This window comes from Ursus arctos, unplaced genomic scaffold (assembly GCF_023065955.2).
Source record: "Ursus arctos isolate Adak ecotype North America unplaced genomic scaffold, UrsArc2.0 scaffold_8, whole genome shotgun sequence".
NCBI lineage: Eukaryota > Metazoa > Chordata > Mammalia > Carnivora > Ursidae > Ursus > Ursus arctos.
The window spans coordinates 60607429-60630634 of record NW_026623100.1 but is presented as its reverse complement, the minus strand read 5'-3'; the positions used below and the strand labels follow the sequence as shown (position 1 = coordinate 60630634).

The 23206-nt window shown below is 36.6% G+C and overlaps 1 protein-coding gene across 2 annotated transcripts in view; it reads left to right on the top strand.

Annotated features, from left to right (window-relative positions):
* SLC30A6 (solute carrier family 30 member 6) overlaps positions 1-23206 on the top strand; it is a 37280-nt gene that overhangs the window by 588 nt on the left and 13486 nt on the right. Inside the window, exons 2-10 of one of the 2 annotated variants that reach the window (XM_026478566.4) lie at positions 4100-4186; positions 9157-9241; positions 11141-11183; positions 12183-12248; positions 18742-18822; positions 19414-19449; positions 20167-20261; positions 22160-22208; positions 22524-22643. In XM_026478566.4, coding sequence (XP_026334351.1) covers positions 4100-4186; positions 9157-9241; positions 11141-11183; positions 12183-12248; positions 18742-18822; positions 19414-19449; positions 20167-20261; positions 22160-22208; positions 22524-22643 — 662 coding nt within the window. Of the gene's footprint in view, positions 1-4099; positions 4187-9156; positions 9242-11140; positions 11184-12182; positions 12249-18741; positions 18823-19413; positions 19450-20166; positions 20262-22159; positions 22209-22523; positions 22644-23206 lie in introns of those variants that run through there. The other variant, XM_057308997.1, reaches the window with a different exon arrangement.

The window sequence follows — 23206 nt, the reverse complement described above, 5'->3', positions numbered from 1 at the left end:
AACCTGACACAGCAGCAACTTTCCAGTGACTGGAGAAAGTCCAGGTGTTGGTAGAGCATCTTTATTGCACGTTTTTTCCTGCTTTTGTAGAGCCCAGTATACCTTACAGTTCTAGGGATGCGATGTTTAACATATTTTTTTTTCCTTAGAGAAATTAGTCTTTTTGTGCTTTTAGAAATCAAATGTAAAGCTCTCTGAATTTTATCAAAAGATAAGTTGATTGTAATTTCAGCGTCAAAAGAGGTACCATTTTATCAGAGAAATTAATGGATCTCTTATTGATAGCCTACATATAAGAAAAGGACCACGTTTCAGTACATAAGCCATTGTCATTGTAGAAAGTTTTTTCCTTGAGTGGGTATGGTCAGGAAAACGTCTTATTTATACTTTATTTTTCTTTTGTAAATTTTCTGTAACCCCTGTTTTGCACACAGAAAGTGGGTAAAAGTTTACTTTTGGGGGGCTGACCACATAGCCTTTGAGCTACTTTCTTCAAAATATTCATCACTGTGTAGCCAGAATCAAATCTCTAAAATTGGGGGGAGCCTGGGTGGCTCAGTCTTTTAGTGTCTGCCTTCGCCTCCGGTCGTGATCCCAGGGTCCTGGGATTGAGCCCCACATCAGGCTCATCCGCTGGGAGCCTGCTTCTTCCTCTCCCACTCCCCCTGCTTGTGTTGTCTCTCTCGCTGGCTGTCTCTCTCTCTGTCAAATAAATAAAATCCTTAAATAAATAAATAAATAAATAAATAAATAAATCTCTAAAATTGGACCATGCCACTCCCTTGCTCCCTTGCTTAAAATCCCCGCCCCCCAATAATTGTCAAGATAAAGTCCTGTTTGGCATTGCATACAAAGCTATCTGTTGTCAAGCTGCTGCTTTTTTGTTGTTGTTGTTGTTGGTCAAGCTTCTTTATAGCCTCTTTTTTCACATACATACATTCATATTCCAGTCACAGTGAACAGCATGCAGATGATGCTCTAAGGATTAGGGCTTTGCACCTAATTTGTATTTGCTGTTCTATCTGCTGGAATCAATCACCTCCTACCCCTTATCCTTGTAAGTGTAACCCTTACATATCCTTTAGTCTCTTTCATGAGCCTTTCTACCGTGTCTCAAGATTCTCTTAGGTGCCTCCTTTGTGCTCCTGTGATATCTTGGTGCTATTTACCAATAACATCTGTAGCTGTTATCAGACTATGTTAAAATTGTGTATTTACTTGTCTTTCTCACTTCCTAGACTGTAAGCTCTTTGAGAGCAGGACCTATGTATCCCAGAGCCTTGTAACAGTTCCTGGCCCAGAGGAGGTTTTCAATAAATACCTGTTTTATAAAACACCAAATAAATAACTATGACACTAAATTTTTATGCTTGAAACATTAGTAATACAGAAAAATAGTAGCATTTAAGGTGTATTTTAAAAGTCTTGAGGAAGAAAGGATTTATCAGTCACTCTTGTTTATTAAGGCGTTATATGCAAAGCACAATGCTATCTTAAAAAATGTAAAGGAAATATAGCCCTTGTCATTAGTGAAGTTACTAAAAAATTAATTATGCAGGATGACAAGGTGAAGGCTATCCTCTGTTAATTACAAAGCAAGTGGCATAAAGAACAGTGTAGTTTGGAATACTCTAAGAAGGCTTCATGTGGAAGGTCAGCCATGAAACAGTACTTTGTGCCTTATTCCATTACTCTTACTCTACTATTCATTCCTCTCATTCAGATGAAGAAACAGACGTCAAATAATTTGCTAAGTATTACAGGGCTGTCAGAGCGTGGTTAGACAAGTCTGGCCTTTTCACTCTAGAGTGGTATGATCATGAGACGAGGGTTACACCAGTTTAGTTGGAGTTGATTCCCTGTCTGGAGCAAGAGGTAAAACTGGAAAGAAACAGGCTAAGTTATTTCAAGCTGTAAAATTAGGAGTTTATCGTGATAGTAATGGAGGGCCAATATAATTTTGGAAGGAGTGACATGATATGTCACATGAACATGTGGATTTTAGTGGGTTTTTACTTTTTTTAACCACTATCAGAATGGCATCAGATAATAGCCCTTTTCCCTTTAGAAACCTTATTGATTGTCTCAAACTGAAACTTAAAGTACCTTAAATAATTTAAATTGAGTTGAAGTTAGAAGATATCCAGAATTTATCTTTGGGACCAAATATCCCACGCATAATTCATTAAGAATGGGGTATATTCATTAACATGACCATTCATTAGCATCTCAGATGAAAAGAGCGTATTGTACCTTTTCAATTAGCTTAGCAAAGCCGTAGAGTTACACACACACTGGTTTTATTTGGATAGCAAGATTAGTAATGCTTTTTTCCTAATGCTTTCTTTTTATATTTTAAACTATGTTTTACTTAAAATTTTTTATTATGGAAATTTTCAAACACAGGAAAGTAGAATATAATATAATAAACCCCCATGTAGCCATCACTTGGCCTCAACAATGATCAACATCCTGGTTTTTAATGCCAGATTTCTAGTGCTCAACTTTATCTTCTACCTCTTCTGAGTCTCAACCTAATAAAACTAATGACATATCTGAGCTTTGAAGAAATTAAATACACCTTTTTAATACCTACTGAGATGTTCCTACTAACTAGGAAGATCATACTTGTGCTGGAGTTGGATCTGAAAGTTTTCCTCATTTTAGATCTGTTAACACCCAGTTCCACCACCTTCTGTGGAATATAAGTGTTAAAGTCAAATTGGTCAATGGTAGTGAGGTAGAAATGTAGTGTGGTTGTTAATGGTGATTGTGGCCTTACTATCTAGGAAAGCATTTGCTAAAATTAAAATCCAAATAAATATTTAAATGCATATCACTTAGCAATCAAATTATTATATATGGCCCACTGAAAATTGTGAAAGATTTTTTTTCCCCTAGAAAGAATACTTTGCTTTTGGAGGAACAATTAAAATTCTTTTTTCCCCAGTTTATCTTTCCTTTCTAGGGTTGTCTTTGTTTTTGTTTGTTCTTGGGTATTTTATTCCCAAGATAGTAAAATTGATCAATTTTTCCCTTTACAGCTTCTTGGTTTTATGTCCTACTATGAGAAGTCTTCAACTCCAAGATTATAAAATTGTTCATCTATAAATTTCTTCAAGTACTTTATAGTTCTATATTTTAATTTCAACATAGTAAAAAATTAGAGTAAGAAATATAAGGATCCAGTGTTACCTTTTCCAAAAACCATTTATTGTGTAACATATTTTCTCCTGCTTATGTTGGATACTGCCTTAATCATAAGCTAATTTCCCATATGTGCTTAAACTCTCTTTTATGCTAAGGTTTCCTATACTTGAGTGGCAAATTCCTCTCTGGTCTCCACTTATGTTTCGTTTCTTGTTGGTAACCCCACTGTCATGCCCTTTGCTGGTCCCATACGGTGTACCAGCAAGGACTATAGAGACTGGCAGAATGTTGGATACTTTGAATGCCTAAGAGAGAACCTCAGAGATTTTACTATAATAATAGTTTACAAACTTTTCATATATAAAGCTTTGATTAAGTAAATTGTAATACTTTATTTCCCAGTAGAGCTATCTGGCAAATGGTTTGATTTGTTGGCTCAAAATGGCCTAAAATCCGTTTAAAAATAAAAGTGTGTAGTCTGGAGCTAGAATGCCTGGGTTTGGGGGTGCCTGGGTGGCCCAGTTGGTTGGGTGACTGTCTTCAGCGGGGTCATGATTCCAGGGTTCTGGGATCGAGCCACTTGTGGGGCTCCCTGCTCAGCGGGGAGCCTGCTTCTCCCTCTCACTCTGCCACTCCTCCTGCTCACTCTCTCTCAAACAAATAAATAAATAAAATCTTAAAAAAAATAAAAAAATAAAATACCTGGGTTTGAATTTCTGCTCAGCCATTTGTTAGTGTTGTGCCCTTGGAAAATGTATTAAAAATTATCTCCATCTCATAGATGATTCTGAGAATTAAATAGATAAATACTTGTTAAGTGTGTAGAATAATTGTTTGCCACATATTGAACGTTCAGTAAATGTTAGTTGTTACAATTATATCACATCACAGGATAGGAAAAGATTAGATGCTTCAATGTTGATTTGTTTATTTTTTGTTTATTTTGAAGGGGACAATTCATCTCTTTAGAAAACCACAAAGATCTTTTTTTGGCAAGTTATTACAGGAATTTAGACTTGTAGCAGCTGACCGAAGGGTAAGTTATCTTTATTAACTCTAATTTTAATCATTGCAGAGACAACAGTATGACATTGAAAATGGTAATTTTTAAGGCATACAGAAATTACTCGTGAGCCCACCATACACTTTTTGTTTTTAGTAAACTCTACGCCCAACGTGGGTCTTGAACACAGAACCCCGAGATCAAGAATCGTATGATCCACCAACTGAGCGAGATAGGTGCCCACCCCACCACACTGTTTTCATTTTTTTATGTTGGATAAGCAAAAAAAAAAAAAATTTTTTTTTAAAGTAATCTCTATGCCCAACGTGGGGCTCAAACTCACTATACCAACATCAAGAGTTGCATGGTCTACTGACTGAGTGAGCCAGACACCCCTGGCTAAGCAAAATTTTAATGTAGAATTACAGTACTTTGATACACAGTTGTTTTGCTTGGGAGGAAGCTAGGCTTTGGTTAAGGTTTTTATTCTAATTCTAACAAGTTTTAAAGAAAAATTATTTTGTGATTGCCTTTTGTTGTTTTTTTTACAAATTTAATAGATGCAGTTTAAAGCCATGGTTTTTGGGGTTTTGTTTTTTTTTTTAAGATTTTATTTATTTATTTGACAGAGAGGCAGCGAGAGAAGGAACACAAACAGGGGGAGTGGGAGAGGGAGAAGCAGGCTTCCCGCTGAGCAGGGAGCCCGATGTGGGCCTCCATCCCAGAATGCAGGGATCATGATCTGAGCCTAAGGCGGACGCTTAACGACTGAGCCACTCAGGTGCCCCTAAAGCCATGTTTTCTCATTTTTAGTGTAAGGAAGGAAAAATAAGTTATGCTTTGAGGTCATGAATTCAAGCCCCACCCACGTTGGGCATAGAGCTTACATTAAAAAAAAAAAAAAAGATAATTGGTACCCATTTTGGTCACTAGTATAGACCTTCTAGTTATTGTTCTGTTTTTATTGTTCTCATTATTGTCTGAATTATACTATAAGCTCCCTGAGGACAGTGACTGTGTCTTTTTTGTTCACTTTTTAATAAAAAAGTACAAGATAAGCACCCAATAAATATGTGATGAATTTTAAATAAACCTAGCTTCAGTGGAACATAATAAGTGCACCAATGATATTGGCCATGTGTTATGATACTAGACTAGAGGCTTCTGTTTTTTGTTTCTTGTCACTGTATTTCCTGTTGCTAAAACCTTGGATTATAGTCAGACTCAGTAATTCTAGTATTCGAAAATACTATCGTGTCCTGGATGTTGAAGAGCCAAGAAATTCATTTGCTACTTGTGTATCTATCTAGTCCATATAAGATGATCTCCTGAGAACCGATAGATAGAACTTTATAATGTTGATGTAAAGCAACTACATTACAGAAGTAAACAGGAAATTCTTGAACCATATGCTTTATTAAAGCACAGTATACCACAAAATAGGTAGTAGGAACAAAACTGATATAAGAACACCGCCTCCCTCGTCTCTCTTTACTACTACTCCTGTTTTTGTTCTTGGTGATTTTTTACATCATCAGGAAGATCCTTATTTCTCAGTTCCTTACTTCCTTGCCACAAATAACTTATCCTACATCCCTTCCAACTATCTGCTCCTATGATCATACCACAGACATTATCATTTATAATAACTATATCTTCGATTGTCTCAGTTTCAAGCATTTCACTCATAGTCACCATCTCGTTATTCCAGTTCACTCTTTGTATTATCCCAATTTCAGTAATTCTTCAATCTTACTAGGATTTCCAATCCATTGACTTTGCCATATTTTCACTATTTTTCACCTCTCTTATCCTCATTTATTTACTTTTCCAACTTAGTTTTTTTGGTCCATCATTACTAACTTCTTGCATATGTCTTCAACTCCTTTGTGCCCTCCCTTCCATGTGTCACTCTTCCTCTGACATTTCCCTGGAAAATCCTTAACATCATTAAGTCTGCATTCCTGCTATTCCGTACCTGCACCCAAGCAACTGAATGTAGCCTGAGAGAAAACAAAACCATGGTGACTGGTCTCACTTTAAATTCATGATCAAGTGTGCCATTAGTGCTGCTCGTGCTTTATTGTTTAGTTCATTCAGTTTTCCATTTTTTTAGATGGCTGTTTCATGCCATAGTCTTTGACTTCTATCCTCAAACTTCCAAAATGTATTCATCCTCACTCTGACCTGTTAATCTTGCTTCCTGTTTCACTAAAGGAAAAGAAGTAATCAGAAAATACTATCACATCCTGTCATCTCCCAACACTCTGCCTCTCTTCCTGTTTCTGTGAATGAGCTCTGTGTGCTTCCCCTTGTTGCTGCTCAAAGACAAGCTTCCTACAGTTGTTCCTTCCTGCATCATGAGCGCATGCCCCATCTTCCACTTTTCAGCTACTGCCTCATTTCTGTGCTTCCTTTTATAGCAAAACTACTTAAGCTAATTGTCTTCACTCTCTGTTCACTTTCTCTTCTCCCTGTCTCCATTAAACACATATCAGTCTGGCTGTAGTCCCCACCAATCCACTGGAACAGCTTTAACAAAGTAACTGGTAAACTCTGTGTTGCCAAGATCAATGGTCATCATCATTTCCCATCCCAATCAATAGCATTTGACAAAAATTGGTCACTTCCTCCGTAAAGCACTTTTTTCATTTGGACTCTGAAACATCACTCTTGGTTTTTTTCCTACTTGGGCATTGTTCATCACTTTCCCCTCATCTTGCTGATCTCTAAGTTTTAGAGTGTCCCAGCACTTAGAGCTCCATCCTCTGTTGTATATGTTCATTACATCTAGGTGACACTTCGACTACCATATGCTGATGACCTCATATTTATATCTTAATCCATAACTTTTCCCCTCCTTCTAAATTCCTATATATCCTGGCCCTCTCAACATATCCACTTGGATATCTATTAGGCATATCAAATTTAATATGGTCAAACCTGAAGTTTGATTTTCTGTCCCTTCCTCACTAAATGGCCACTCTGTTCTTCCAGTGCATGGGCCAGAAACCTTGGAGTCATTTTTTTCTCCCTCTCTTCCTCTCGTTCCTCATCCATTTTATAAGTAAATCTTGTCTTCAGTGTAATACTCAGAATCTGACTCTTCTAACACTTTACCAACTTCAAAGTCACCATTCTAAATGGTCTCCCTACTTCTATCCTTGCCCAATGCAGTGTTTTCTACATAAAGAAGCCAGAATGATCTTATAAAAATGAAAGCTAAGCTGCTTTCTATCTCATTTGGAATAAATCCCAATTCTTTTGCTGGCATACAAGACAATACTTGATGGAGCCCCAGACTTCCTCTCACCTCTATCCGTCCTCAGCCAGGTCCTCTTCTATCTCAAGGAATTTGCACTGTGGTTCCCATTTTCTTTCTCAGATATCTGCATGCTTAGTACCTTTGCCTCTGTAAGATTTCTGTTCACATGTTACCTTACCAAAGGGTCTTTTCTGACCACCTTGTCTAGCAGAACACCCTTTCCATGTCTCCCATCATGGTGTTCTTACGATACTTTGTTTTTCCTTCATAGTACTTACCATCACCTGACCTTGTATATTTGCTAATTGTCTGTCACCCCTGCTGGAATATAAGGTCCATATTTTGTTAAGTGCTATATCTTCAGTGCCTAGAAAAGTGTCTCTTACAAAATAGGTACTCAAGTATTTGTTGATGAATAGCTTGATTCATCAGTAGAGCTGTATAGAATGTCATTTTCAAATTACATGCCTTATCCTCCTTTGCTGACTGTTCTTAAATCCCTGTCCTGACTAGAGCCCATGTCCAGTCATTTCATTAATGTTCTCACTATTAGAGTCCCTTGTCCCATTAACCTATCATAACAGCTTTCAGTGTGTGACATCCCTACCTCGTCTGCTTCTCTGGTTTTGCTCCTGGGGGTAGAGGAAAATGCAGAATGCTGTCTACCCTAAATTCATGGTGGTCATTCTTATTCTTCTCTGATGATTCAGTAGTATATCCACTAGAACTGATGTTCTGCAAATTCTCCTCTGGATGTAAGTTTCCAGTCCTATTCCACCACATCCCTTAATTTTAGAAAATGGCTTTATTTCTTCTTTTCTAGAGATGCATAGGCTGTTAGCTCTGTACTGCTTCACTGTCACTTCTTTCTAGCTCATAGTTCTCTGTCCCTTTAGTCACCTTCTTATCCTTCTCACCTTTCTCAGAGAAGGTGTTCTTCATCCTAAACCTACACTTTGCATCTGTGTTCTAAAGCCATCCTATCCCACACTTGACCTTTTCAATTGTATCTGTTTAATTTTAACACCTTCAGATAACTCCCTTTTCACTAATTTTTTTCACTTCTACTTTCACACAATTATAGGTCTCCCTTCTTTGTAGGTAGTGGAGTTGAACAAAATTAAAAAACACTTCACTTGATCTCTTCTTTTATTCTTAGAGTGCTCTTTCTGCTTCCTCTGACAAAATCCTAGCTACTTTCAAGGCGTATCTCAGGTCTATGAACTTCTAACCATGGTAGTCGTCCCCTCTTTTGCAGTCCTGTTTCATATGACTTATTTGGTAAATAAGTAAGTGTAGCCCTTTTGGGGTGGGAGGGGAAGAATAACTTTATATAATTTCAAGCTCATGAAGTAACAAGATTAATGTAAGGAACTCCCTTAAGCCCTTTACTCAGATTCACCAGTTGCTTTATGTTTTGCCCCATCAGCTATCATTGTCTCTATGTACATATTTATAGAGGCACAATGATATTAAAGTATATGCCTATTTTTCTCAACTGCTTGAGAGTTTATATGGCAGAATTTTTTTCTCTTGAAGAATTCCCCCTCTAAACTATTTTTTTAGATTACTGTAATAACTTGGTTGATGGTAATTTTCATAGATACAGAAAACGTGTCACCGACTTTTTGAAGGAAATTGTGCTTATTCCTTTGTAGAGTTTGAATTGCAGCAACTTGAACAGACCCAGTGAAGTTTATCAGCACTATGCAAATAAGAATGATTTTCTTTTTCACAGTCCTGGAAGATACTGCTCTTTGGTGCAATAAACTTAACATGTACTGGCTTCCTGCTTATGTGGTGCAGTTCCACTAACAGTATAGGTATGTCACCATTCTCATTTTTGCGGAGTTCATCATTAGTTTCACATTTATTTTTCTGATTTTAAATAAAGATATGTCTTCCGTTTTTTTTTTCTTTTTAAGATTTTATTTATTTGACAGAGAGAGAGAAAGCCAAGCAGGGGGAGCAGCAGGCAGAGGAAGAGGGAGAAGCAGTTTCCCCACAGAGCAGGGGGAGCCCGATGTGGGACTCAATCCCAGGATCATGACCTGAGCTGAAGGCAGTTGCTAAACCAACTGAGCCACCCAGGTGGCCAAGATATGTCTTTCTTTACATGGAATATATTATTCTGAAATATAACTCAAAAGCTTTAAGTGAGAGGGGCACCTGGGTGGCGCAGTCGTTAGGCATCTGCCTTGGGCTCAGGGCGTGATCCTGGCGTTCTGGGATCGAGCCCCACATCAGGCTTTTCCGCTAGGAACCTGCTTCTTCCTCTCCCACTCCCCCTGCTTGTGTTCCCTCTCTCGCTGGCTGTCTCTCTGTCAAATAAATAAATAAAATCTTAAAAAAAAAAAAAAAAGATTTAAGTGAGAGAATCTCTGTGAAAAGTACCTTGTAAACTGTAAAGTTTGGTTCCATTGTTAGGCATTATTTTAAATGAGCCATTATTTTTTTAAAATAGCTTTTAAACTGTTTGAAAGACTGTGATTCCTTTTTAACGTGATAGATTAGCCCTTCAGTTTACGCAGTGTCTGAGTAAGATTTTGAGATTTATGTTTCCTGGATTTTCAGGGGCACCTGGGTGGCTCATTCGGTTAAGCATCTGCCTTCACCCCAGGTCATGATCCCAGGGTCCTGCTCGATGGGGAGCCCACATCTCCCTCTCCCTCTGCCTGCCACTCTGCCTACTTGTACTCTCTCTCTCTGTCAAATAAATAAATATCTTAAAAAAAAAAAAAAGAAACTTCCTTTAAAAGAATATGTATATTTCTTGGATTTTCCTTGAAAAGGGAAATCTATAATATTTTTCTTGTTTCTTGACCTCTTTTTTTTTAATTTTTAAATTTTTTATGTTATTTATTTGTTTGTATTTTTGGAGAGAGAGTGTGAGCGGGGGGAGGGGCAGAAGGAGAGGGAGCGAGAGAATCCCAAGCAGGCTCCACACTCAGTGCAGACCCTGATGCAAGGCTCTGTCCCTCGACCCTGAGGTCATGACCTGAGCTGAAATCAAGAGCTGGACCTAACCACCTGAGCCACCCAGGTGCCCCGTTTCTTGACTGCTTGTTTTATGTACCATTATTTTCATCCTGCTATTTAAAGAATATTTTAAAAATAGTACTCAGATAACAGGGGCGCCTGGGTGGTTTAGTCAATTGAGCGTCTGCCTTTGGCTCAGGTCATGATCCCAGGGTCCTGGGATTGAGCCCCACATTGGGCTCCCTGCTCAGTGGAGAGAGTCTGCTTCTCCCTCACCCTCTCCCTTTGCCTACCACTCCCCCTTCTTGTGCTCTCTCTCTCTCTGTGTCAAATAAATAAAATCTACCAAAAAAAAAAGTGCTCAGATGACAGAAGAAGGCAAAAAAACCCTAATATGCTGCTTCCTTTGTCCTGATGGCAGGATCAGGTTCTAGGGTAAGCTTTTGTACTTACCAGCTTTTTTTTTTTTTTTTTAAATTTAGTAGGCTTCAGTGCTGGGCTTGAACTCATAACCCTGAGATCAAGAGTCGCATGCTCTACCAACCGAGCTAGTCAGACATCTCTGTATTTACCAAATTTGTCTACATATATTAATCTAGATAATTGCCAACGTATAAGGTTAATTAGTGACTCAGGTTTTTTTTGGTAATGGATACTCCTGGTATGAACAATCTTGGTAATTAGCTATATTGCCAAACAGTGGATTCTGCAACATTTTAATCAGTTGTTTTGTTGTTTTGCAGCTTTAACTGCTTATACTTACCTGACCATTTTTGATCTTTTTAGGTAAGTTTTAAAAACTGTCTTTAACGTTTTGAAACTAATAAGGAATTTGTTGCTCTGAATTTATATTTTCTCTGCTTAAAGGAATCTGTGAAATAAGTAAAATTATCAACATAGAACATATATATAAACAATAGCGATTAGGAGATATACTGGAAGAAAATATCCCATTTATAGAGAACAGAAAAAATAATACCCAGGCATTAGATCATATGCCTCAGGTGCCTACCTATAGTTGAGTCAGCTGTGGCCAGGGAGCAGGGTTAAGTAAGAACATACCAGTTCCTTCTGTAACTGTGTAGATGGAAATTAATAACTAAGAAGTGAGTAATTGTGAGCTAGAGAAACACCCTTTTGGCTCCCTGCTTTGTGGGACCTTTCATATGGCTGTGTAAGTGTTGCAAAATACTTGATGTCTTCAAGACCCATGCCATAGGAGTATAAGGATGACTTTTCCTCAGTCCGTAACTTTTCTTGATGTCATCTAAAACATATAGTTACCCCCTGGATTTCACATTGTAGTAAGTTGTTTTAGAGCAAATCTCCACTGTACTTGGAAAATGAACGTAATTTTATCCCATCCAGAGTGTTGTTGTTATTAATATTTAGTTTAACTTTTAACAAAGATTAAAGCTTATCAGAGTTAAAATTTGTTGTTTGTGGCTAAAATAAAATGTATTACCTTTTTTATTACTGTGTCATTTTTGCATGCTAAGTTATGGAAACCATTTAAGGTAGAGAACTTAGTAGAAATAGTATGGGTGTAGGTTGTATTTAGTGACTTGTTGCATCATGACTTTTTTCAGTTTCTCTACGTGTTAAAGCTCACGTTTTAGGATGCTCATGGTGGTTAGATTATAGCTTATTAAAATAATATACTCATTTAGTCTGCAAACACTGATAACTTTCAGCAAACTTACAAATTCTGAAAACTTAATTTCTTTCTGTGCGTTCTTCTCTTGCTCTAGTTCTAAAGCTAAATTTATTTTCCTTTTTACTTAGTTTAATGACATGTTTGATAAGTTACTGGGTAATGATGAGGAAACCTAGCCCTGTCTACTCATTTGGGTAAGTTCAAGTCATTTTATTTTCTGCTAACTTACTGCTATTAAAATGGTAGTTGTTATCAGGCAGTAAAGAGTTAGCTAGAGTGTTTGTAGAGAATAAAATGCTATCTGCAGAGTGGGATGGGGATCAAATATTGAAAGTAGATTTAAAAAGGCATCTTCCAACAGGATTCTAGATAAGAAACATGAATATATAAATTTAAATCTTATTAAAATAAAATGTTCACATTAAGTTTTTTTTCTATTTTACAAAACAAATATTAACATAAAATGTTCACATTAAGTTCTTTAATATTTTGGTAATCCCTTATATTTAGTTAGAGAAAGTACAAAGGATTTTCCTATAGGTGTGTCCTGTAAAAGAGTGAATGTGATATATTTTAACATTAATGTAGTGGTAGAGATATATTTTTATCTTAAGACTGGATTTGTGATAGCAATGGGCTAACAAAAAATTTGAGATTCTGTTTCTATAGTTTTAGAAATTACTAAAAGTTGAAAGTCGGAAAATAATCTTTTATATTAGAGGTTTTTGTTAGTGTATTGGAAAAAAGGAGTTCCCTTCCGTTTCCAGGAGACAACTTGAAAGAAAATTTCTTTTTAAGTTTGTGGGGGGTTTTATTGTAGTAAAATGTATGTAACATAAAAGTTAACATTTTAGCCATTTTCAAGTGTTCAACTCAGTGGCATTAAGTACCTTCACAGTGTTGTGAGAACATTGCCACTATCTATTTCCAGAAATATTTTCCCTTCCCAAACAGAAACTCTGTACCCATTAAACAATAACTCCCTATTCCCTTATCTCTCAGCCCTTGGCAAGCACCATTCTACTTTCTGTGTTTATGAATTTGCCTGTTCTGGGTACCTCATATAAATGGAATCACACAATATTTGTCGTTTTGAGTATGGCTTATTTCATTTAATGCTTGCAAGTTTCATCTGTGTTATAACCCGTCAGAATTTCATTACTTCCTAAAGTTGAATAATTTTCTATTGTATGTATATATGACATTTTGTTTATTCTTCTGTTGATGGACATTTGATTTATATCCACCTTTGGGCTATTGTGAGTAATCCTTTTATAAACATTGGAGTACAAGTATCTGTTTGAATCCCTGCTTTCAGCTCTTTTGGGTGTATACTGATCCCTGGATCATATTCTGTGATTCCAGTTTAACTTTTTGAGGAACCACCATACACAGCAGCAGCACTATTTTCCATTTCCGCTAGCTAGCTCTCCAACACTTGTCATTCCTTCCTTCCTTCCTTCCTTCCTTCCTTCCTTCCTTCCTTCCTTCCTTCCTTCCTTCCTTCCTTCTTTTGTTTTCTTTTCTATTTTTAAAAATCCCAATATAGTTAACATATAGCGTTACATTAGTTTCAGCTGTACAATAGTGATTCATAATTCTATACGTTACTAAGTGCTTATCGCAATAAGTGTACTCTTAATCCCCTTCACCTGTTTCACGCATCCCCCCTCCCACCTCCCCTCTGGTAACTACCAGTTTATTCTCTGTAGTAAAGAGTCTGTTTTTTGGTTTGTCTCTTTTTTTTCTTTATTTTGTTTCTTAAATTCCACATGTGGGTGAGATCGCATGGTATTTGTCTTCCTTTGACTTATTTCATTTAGCATTATAACCTCTAGATCCATCCGTGTTGTTGGAAATGGCAAGATTTCATTCTTTTTTATGCCTGAGCAACATTCCATTGCGTGTGTGTGTCTGTGTGTCGTGTGTGTATTTATATATATGTATATACATACACCACATTGTCTTTATCCATTCATTTATTGATGGGCATATGGGCTGCTTCCATATTTTGACTATTGCAAATAATGCTGCAGTAATCATAGGGGTGCACATATCTTCTCAAATTAGTGTTTTTGTATTCTTTGAATAAATACCCAGTAGTATGATTACTAGCTGATATGGTAATTCTATTTTTAATTCTTTGAGGAACCTCCGTACTGTTTTCCATAGTGGCTGCACCAGTTTGCGTTCCCATCAACAGTGCACGAGGGTTCTTTTTTCTCTACATCCTCACCAATACTGGTTGTTTCTTGTGTTTTTTATTTTAGCCATTCTGACCGGTGTTAGGTGATATCTCATCTATGGTTTTGATTTGCATTGCCCTGATGATAAATGATGTTGAGTATTTCATGTGTCCCTTGCCATCTGTATGTCTTCTTTGGAGAAATGTCTGTTCATGTCTTCTGCCCATTTTTAATTGGATTTTTTTGGGGGGGGTCTTGAGTTGTATAAGTTCTTTATATATTTTGGATACTAAGTCCTTATCAGATATATCATTTCCAAATATCTTCTCCCATCTAAAGAAGCAAATAAACTTTTGGACCAGACTTAGTCTTTTGAACAAAATCAGGTTTTATTTACTTAAACAAGGGAGCAAAGTAAACATGAAATTTTAATGCAAAGTGAAGATATTCATAAATGTCACTGAGATTTGATAGAGTTTGACTATTACTATGATAATCAGTTATAAGGTATATATAGATATCTGTATATAGAAATCTGTGACTCTGAGTTAAGGCTTTTGGTTGTAAGTGACAAAAATCCAACTCAAACTAGTATGGGGGGGAAATGGGAACTTTTATAGTTTATATAATCAAAACGTGGGAAGACTGAGGTAACTGGCATAGGAACTAGCACACTCAGGACATTGTCTTTCTCTTACCTCTCAGGCCTGCTTTTCTCTGCATGTCAGGTTTAGTTTCTCAGACCACTTGTCCCCACCATCCTGGAAAAACTCCTAACAAGACCTTAACTTGGAACCTTCTTACCTTCATCTTAGAGAAGGAAAGTCTTTTCCCCAAATCTAGTTAAGAAAATCATGAGAAAGAGGGGCGCCTGGGCGTTTCAGTCAGTTAAGCATCTGCCTTGTGCTGGGGTCATGATCCCAGGATCCTGGTATCAAACCCCATATCAGGCTCCCTGCTCAGCGGGGAGCCTGCTTCTCCCTCTTCCTCTGCCCCTCCCTCTGCTTGTGCTCTCTCATTCTCTCTCCCAAATAAATAAATAAATAAAATCTTTAAAAAAAAAAGAAAAAAATCATATGATAGTTGTCTTTCTCTGCTTGACTTATTTCACTAAGCATTATGATTTCTCTCATCTATGGAACATAAGAACTAGAATGATCAGTAGGGGAAGAAAGGGATAAAGAAAGGGGGGGTAATCAGAAGGGGGAATGAAACATGAAAGACTATGGACTATGAGAAACAAACTGAGGGCTACAGAGGGGAGGGGGGTGGGGGAATGGGATAGACCGGTGATGGGTAGTAAGGAGGGCACATATTGCATGGTGCACTGGGTGTTATACACAACTAATGAATCATCGAGCCTTACATCGAAAACCGGGGATGTACTGTATGGTGACTAACATAATATAATAAAAAAATCATTATTAATAAAAAAAAATAAAAAATAAAAAAAATAAAAAAAAAGAAAAAAAATCATGAGAAAGAGCTATTGATTGGTCCAGCTTGGAACAGATATTAGTCTTTAGATCAGATACTGTGGTCAGAAGACAAGGACATGATAGCTCCTATTTTGGCCCACTTACTTAGAGTGAACAAGAAAGGAGGGAGCAATTAAACAATAAAATTAACATCTGAGTATAATTGCAGTCAATCACGTAGCTTGAAATATCATCTATATTTAGTAATTCCAGATTCCAGTTCTTTAGCCCTGAGATCTATCTTGTTTCAGACTGCCTTCTTTACAGTGTCACATGGATATCTAATTGGTGTCTTAAATATTGGTGAGAATTCTTGTCTTCTTCCCCCAAAACCTATTCCTCTGCAGTTTTTCCCATCTCAGTAAATGTACCACCGCTCAGTTTTTCAAGCAAAATACTATATTAGTCTCTCATTCCCCACATCATCCATAAGCACGTTGCATCAGGTTAACCTACAAACACATCCAGAATCCACTGACAGTATATGAGAGTTCTGGTTGTTTCATGCCTGTAACATCAGTTGGTATTGCCTTTTTTTTTTTTTTTAAGCCATTCTAAGGTATGTAGTTGTGTCTTGTGGTTTTAAATTATTTCCCTGGTGACCAGTTGATCACTTTTTCCTATTTTTTATTGACTTTCTTCATATGTTTCTTAATTGTTCAGATTACCTCTTTTGTGAAATGCTTGTTTAAGTGTTTTACTCACTTTTAAATTGGGTTACCTTTTTTCTTTTGTTATTGATCTGTAAAAGTTCTTATATATAAATATCTTTTCCCACAAATGAAAAGATTTTAATTTTAATGATAAATTCAATTTATCAGTCTTTTATGGTTAGTCCTTTTTGTGTACTTGTCAAGAAATCTTGGCTGCTCCTAGGTCATAAGGATATTCTGCTATTAGTTAGGAGTCTTGTTTGACTTTTCACATTTAAGACCTACAGTCAAACTGGAATTCATTTTTGTGTATGGGTTGAGGTAGAGGTCAAGGCACATTTGTTTCTATCTAGTTGTTCAATTGATAAAACGGGAAAAAATTAATCCTTTTTCTACTGCTTTTTTATGTTTAAGACATAAACATAAATTAGGTGATTATGAACATGTAATTCTATTTCTGGATTTTCTTTTCTGTTCAATTTGGTACATTTGTTTATTCTTGCATTAGTACTATACTGTATTAACTATGATAGTTTTGAAATAAATCTTGACATCTGGCAGTGTAAATCTTCCAGCTTTGTTCTTTAGATTATCTTTGCTTTCCTTCATTCTTTGCATTTCCATGTGCACTTTAATATCAATTTATCAATTTCCACAAATAACTTTGCTTCATTTACATACTGTTTTTGTACTCTTTTATAACTCACCCTTTCACTTATATCTTTCCATGTCAATAAGTACATTTCTGTTACATATTTTTTAAAGATTTATTTAGTCATTTGAAAGAGAGAAAAAGAGCATGACGCAAGTGGGGGAAGGGGCAGAGGGAGAGAATCTCCAAGCTGACTCTACACTGAGCATGGAGCCCAGTGCAGAGCTCAGTTTCACAAACCATGAGACCATGACCTGAGCTGAAACCAAGAGTTGGAGGCTAAACTAACTGCACCACCCAGGCACCCCAATTTCTTTTTTTTTTTTTTTAAGATTTTATTTATTTATTCGACAGAGATAGAGACAGCCAGCGAGAGAAGGGAACACTAGCAGGGGGAGTGGGAGAGGAAGAAGCAGGCTCATAGCAGAGGAGCCTGATGTGGGGCTCGATCCCATAACGCGGGGATCGCGCCCTGAGCCGAAGTCAGACGCTTAACCGCTGTGCCACCCAGGCGCCCCGCCCCAATTTCTGTTATATTTTTAATAGTATGTTCTATTGTTGATTCCAACATTTTTTTCCCATTACAAACAGCAATGTGAGGAGCATCCTTAATTATTTTACTATCTTTTCTGAAGATATGTAATTCCTTGAGAAATTTCAAGGATTTATACATGCCACAAATATTGAATGCCATTAAGTTATGTGTTGTGGGAAAAGCTAAGATGAATAGGACCACAGTCCCTGGCCTCCAGCTGACAGTTTAGGGGTTATAAGACATAGCCATAATTAACTGCAATTATGTGTAACAGTGAGAGACAGTATAATCAGTGGTTAAAATCATGAACTCTGGAGCTAGAGTGCCTAAGTTTGGAAACCTGACTCCTCCACTTGCTAGCTATATGACTCTAAACAGTTACTTTTCCTTTTTGTGTGTTACCATCCTTATCTCTTCTTTTTTTAAAAAGTGTATAAAGTAATCTCCCTAAAGTGTTGGGAAGTTTAGAAGAGATAATATGGGGGCGCCTGGATGGCTCAGTTGGTTAAGCATTTGACTTAGGCTCAGGTCATGATCTCAGGGTCCTGGGATCAAGCCCCACGTCAGGCTCCCTGCTCTCTCCCTCTACCCCGCCCTCCACTCATGCTCTCTCTCTCTCAAATAAAGAAAGTCTTTTTAAAAAAGAGATAATGTTGGGGCGCCTGGGTGGCACAGCGGTTAAGCGTCTGCCTTCGGCTCAGGGCGTGATCCTGGCGTTGTGGGATCGAGCCCCACATCAGGCTCCTCTGCTGTGAGCCTGCTTCTTCCTCTCCCACTCCCCCTGCTTGTGTTCCCTCTCTCGCTGGCTGCCTCTATCTCTGTCAAATGAATAAATAAAATCTTTAAAGAAAAAAAAAAAAGAGATAATGTTAAGCACTTAGACCAATGTCTCACACAAGATGGGTCAATCAAGTGTTAGCTGTTATTATGATAATAATTATTTCTAGAAAAATAAGAGCCATAAGTGGGTCCTGGAAATAGATGTTGTACAGATAGGCACTCATTTCTTAATCTGTGATGTCCTTTGTTTATCTTCATTCTAGAAAATCTGTAGTCTGTTTGAACAATGTTTGGCTTATAGTAGGCACGTACGAAAATTGAGTGAGTAAATAAATGAATGAAAATATGTTCTGGAGATACTGGTTTATGAATTGTGCTGATCTAATTAATTTTCTGATTTCAGATTTGAAAGATTAGAAGTCTTAGCTGTATTTGCCTCCACAGTCTTGGCACAGTTGGGAGCTCTGTTTATATTAAAAGAAAGGTACATTTGTATACAATGTTACTGTCATTGTAAATTCCACCTGTGTCACCTTTGGGAACATGAAAGAATCCATGAAACACTGGATTGGTTTGAAGATGAAATTAAGATGAACAGTGCTAGAGTTTTGATAGTATGGCTTTCTCATGTTTCAGACTTTTCTCCCTTCTTTTCACCCATCTTTTATTACTCTATTTTGATGCTACTAAATCTTGGGCAGGTATGAAAGAAAAGGCTTCAGTCAGACATGTTTTAATGCTGAGTTACAAACCCATTGAAACATGTTTTTTAGAGAAGATTGATATTACATACTGAGGATAATTTGTAAGTCTCCTTGCGTGATCACTGCTATTAATCAACAGTTGGATATCATATTAAAAGATTTTGTTCAGGACGCCTGGCTTGCTCAGTTGGAAGAACATGCAACTCTGGATCTTGGGGTCTTGAGTTTGAGCCCTATGTTGGATATAGAAATTACTTAAATAAATTTTAAAAAAAGATTTTGTTCACTTATTGGATTAATTCTATATTTAATAAGGCTTTTTAATTTCATAATTTGTAGAACTAATTTAATACATTATTTTTTTCTTTTAGTGCAGAACGCTTTTTGGAGCAGCCCGAGATACACACGTGAGATTTTGCTTTTGACATAACATAATTTACTATTTTGATTCCCAGTTATTAAGTGGTATTTTAGGAATAATGATTACTTTGGCCAATGTCAGAGTTCAGAAAGTGGCAATATACATTTCTCTGATATTTCACAAACAAAATTCCCAAATCCCAAGACAACTTCTCACCCTTAACGATTGCCAAGCCCTTATGTTTTTATATTACATGAGAAAGTCTTTGTACTCTGGCTTTAGGTCCCTCATTATTTCCAGTCCTAGGTCAACACACCAAACTAGCCCCATTGATCTCCTGTAATTTAAAATTTGATGCCCAAAATCTTTTAGTAGCACCTTTAGAAAAGATAGAATTGTTATTATCTACTACACATAGGTGCCAAATATATGGACTTCACCTATTTTGATCAGTTTAATTCATGATATTCTGACCTGTCTAGTATACTGTAAACCAAACACCGTTGCATTTATATGGATTTATAACAGCAGATACCTGTAAGAAGATACTGTTAATGCTGAGTCAGGTTTGGTCCTGTGTAAGATGGAGCAATAGACAGGACGTGGATTATGGAGCTTGAAAGCAAGTTGCAGAGTGTGGCTCTGCAAATCCCAAACCACTGAAACAGGCCATTCTGCCTTCCCATCCCTTTGTCTGCGTGCTGAAATTGCATATTGGTATTACCAAGAAAAAAATAATGGTGAATGTTATTATTCTTTCTAGGGGAAGATTATTAGTTGGTACTTTTGTGGCTCTTTCCTTCAACTTGTTCACGATGCTTTCTATTCGGAATAAACCTTTTGCTTATGTCTCTGAAGGTATGATTTTTATTTACCATTAATAAATAATCCAATTAATCGCCATAAAAACAAGGCTTGTGTTTATTTCATTAACTTATAAATCAACAAGAAAGCTTATCCTGAAGAGAAGAGGGAACTATCCTAGAGGTTCTCAGGTCTTCTCTAAGTAGAGAATTATAAAACAAAATCTCATTATTTCAAGCTTTAAAACAACATTACTTAAAAACAGGCAGAACTGACATATATTAAGTTATATATGACGAAAAATTACATTTGCCAAAGAACATGAATGGGATTTTAGATGTATAACCTACCTACGAAAAGCCTATTGCAAGCATTTTAGAAGCATCGGTATACTTCAAATAGTTGATGTGCTCTTTGCAAATAATTGTATTCTATTAAATAAGTTCCCAGGAACTTCTCTCTGTCAGTGGTGGATGGGCATATATTGTAAAGTAGCATATGTGTTTTGAAATATTTATTTTCAAGTCTTTAAAAATTCAGACTGATATTTCACTTCAGTAGTCAAAATTATTGTCATTTTTCAGTCATTTCCATGTTCTGGAATCCCACTAACCCACAAAAGCTTAATCACTAATTGTTGGAGAAGTGAGGTAAAAACAAAAGTGGGCTGTGTGCACGGACCCACACTTTGACTCGCTGACTTGAACACTAGGACAGTCAAGAGAAGAAAGCTCTCTGAATTGCCCATTCAAATGTAAACAACTTCATGAATATTATGAAGCATGAGTTGTATCTGTATGAATTAGAGTTTAAGAATTACTGCATGAACTAGAAAATTAAAGTGATATTTGCAATGTCCAGAATTATTTTGAAAAAATTATAAATTTTTAAAATAGTATAATGGTTACTCTAGAAATTTTAAGAAGGTACGTTTTAGAAATGATACCTCTCTGTAAAGATCAGAAAGATACAAGTTTTCCTTTTACAAGTAACGCTACAATCTGCTTTTTTATATCAAATATCTTGTATGCATCTCTGAGTCTTCTTTAGGATATATCCCCAGAGAAGAAATTGTAAATGGGTTGGAAATACAATATTTTTTAAGTCATTGATGTGTATTGTGCCAGACTTATTTCCAGAAAGGTTATCTAGTTTGTATTTTCATTAGCTGGATTTTAAAGTTCATAGAAGCATTAATATTTGTGACAGTTGAAATTTGAGTGGAAAATAATACTGAGCACTTTCTATCTGCCAGGCACTGTGCTAAATTCATTATGTAGATTAACCCATTTAATTCTTCGTAAACCGTTTGAGGTAAATAATTTTATTATTCCTATTTTATACCGAGGCACTGAGAAATTAAATCCCTTGCCCCAGGTGACACATCTAGCTAAGGCAGAGCTGGGTTTTAAGCCAGGTATTCTGGCATCAGAGTCTGCTCTTAACTGCTCTACTATATGGCTTTTGTATAAAGCTTGCCAATCTTTTTTACATCATGTTACACATTAAAAAGTGAGTATTTCTGTAACCCTGAGATCAGTGTAAGAGGATGCTTGAGCCTGGAGGCTGCTTGTTCAGGGGCAGTAACTGGCAGGTGTCTGCATGTAGCCAGATCCCCACTTGTCCTTTCTGAGAGCTGAGGAAGTTAATTGGTTTACCTATAATCCATTCTCAGCACACTGGTTAGGAAGTTCTGCTTTACATTAAAGAGCCTTTAAAACTTAAAATTAATTGTAACAGTGGCATGTGTAGCTCACCAATTCCTTCAGGTTGGTGATATAAATAGTTGAAACTGCATAAAAGAGGAAAAAGGTCTAGATTTGAGTAGCATGTCCTTTTGTAAAATGTGATACAGTCATTGCCAAACTTGTTTTTTTTAATTAAGAAAATCAAGAATTTCTGGTAGTGCTTGATTTTTCTATATAGGTAATTTAAGTGTTTTCTTCTTGAAGCTGCTAGTACGAGTTGGCTTCAAGAGCATGTTGCAGATCTTAGTCGAAGGTAAGATGTTATGTATGGGGTTTCATGATATACATAATTTCAGAGGGGTGCACAAGAAATTCATCTGTCATGGGAACTTACATTATTCGTTGCTGAAGTTACTACATGAATCTTACAGATCAGACTCCTACTCTTCTTTTACTTTTTCTTACTTTTTAATTGGTGATATGAGACCTTTGTGAATGAGAGAGCTTTGTCCCCAAATCCTCTTTGCTTTCTATAAAAGACATATACTGAAATACAAGTTATCTTTTACAAGATTTTCATCAATATTACATTGGATTCTGCTAATGAATACTCTTTGTTTCTTCATAGCTTGTGTGGAATTATTCCAGGACTTAGCAGTATCTTCCTTCCCCGAATGAATCCATTTGTTTTGATTGATCTTGCTGGAGCATTTGCTCTTTGTATTACATATATGCTAATTGAAATTAAGTAAGTATTTTTTATTGCTGTCAAATGGTTTCCGTTTTGGGGGCCTGACTTTTAAAGGCATCTGGGGGATGGATAAGGATTAAGCATAGAGCATGTTTGCCTGTGGCCTGTGTAACTTTGTTAAGTCTTGTCCTTAAGTGTCTTCATCTGAAAAATTAAGGGGGTTGGATTCAATATGTATTTTTCATCATAGTCTGTAATTCAGAATGGAAAACTGACCTGGTGAGTGAAACAGAGAAATCAGTAAAAGAGAGATAAGCCATTGCTACTGTTGCTAAGAGAAGGAAGAGGAAGTAGGTGTGAAACAATTTTTTAAAAGGCAAGCCTTTTAGGAAATATATTTTATACCTGCTTTAACCTTAGCGTTTTATGACCTATGATTCTTTCACTACTACCCTTTAAATACTAGTATTTATTAAGATCTGTCCTTATTCTTTTTCCTCTTTTGCATACTCTCCTGGGAGATTACATTCAATTACTTGTTTTTATTTACCACCTCTGGGTTTCCCAAACTTTTATTTCTAGTCCAGATGTCTGTTAAATTCCAAAAGGCATATCTTACT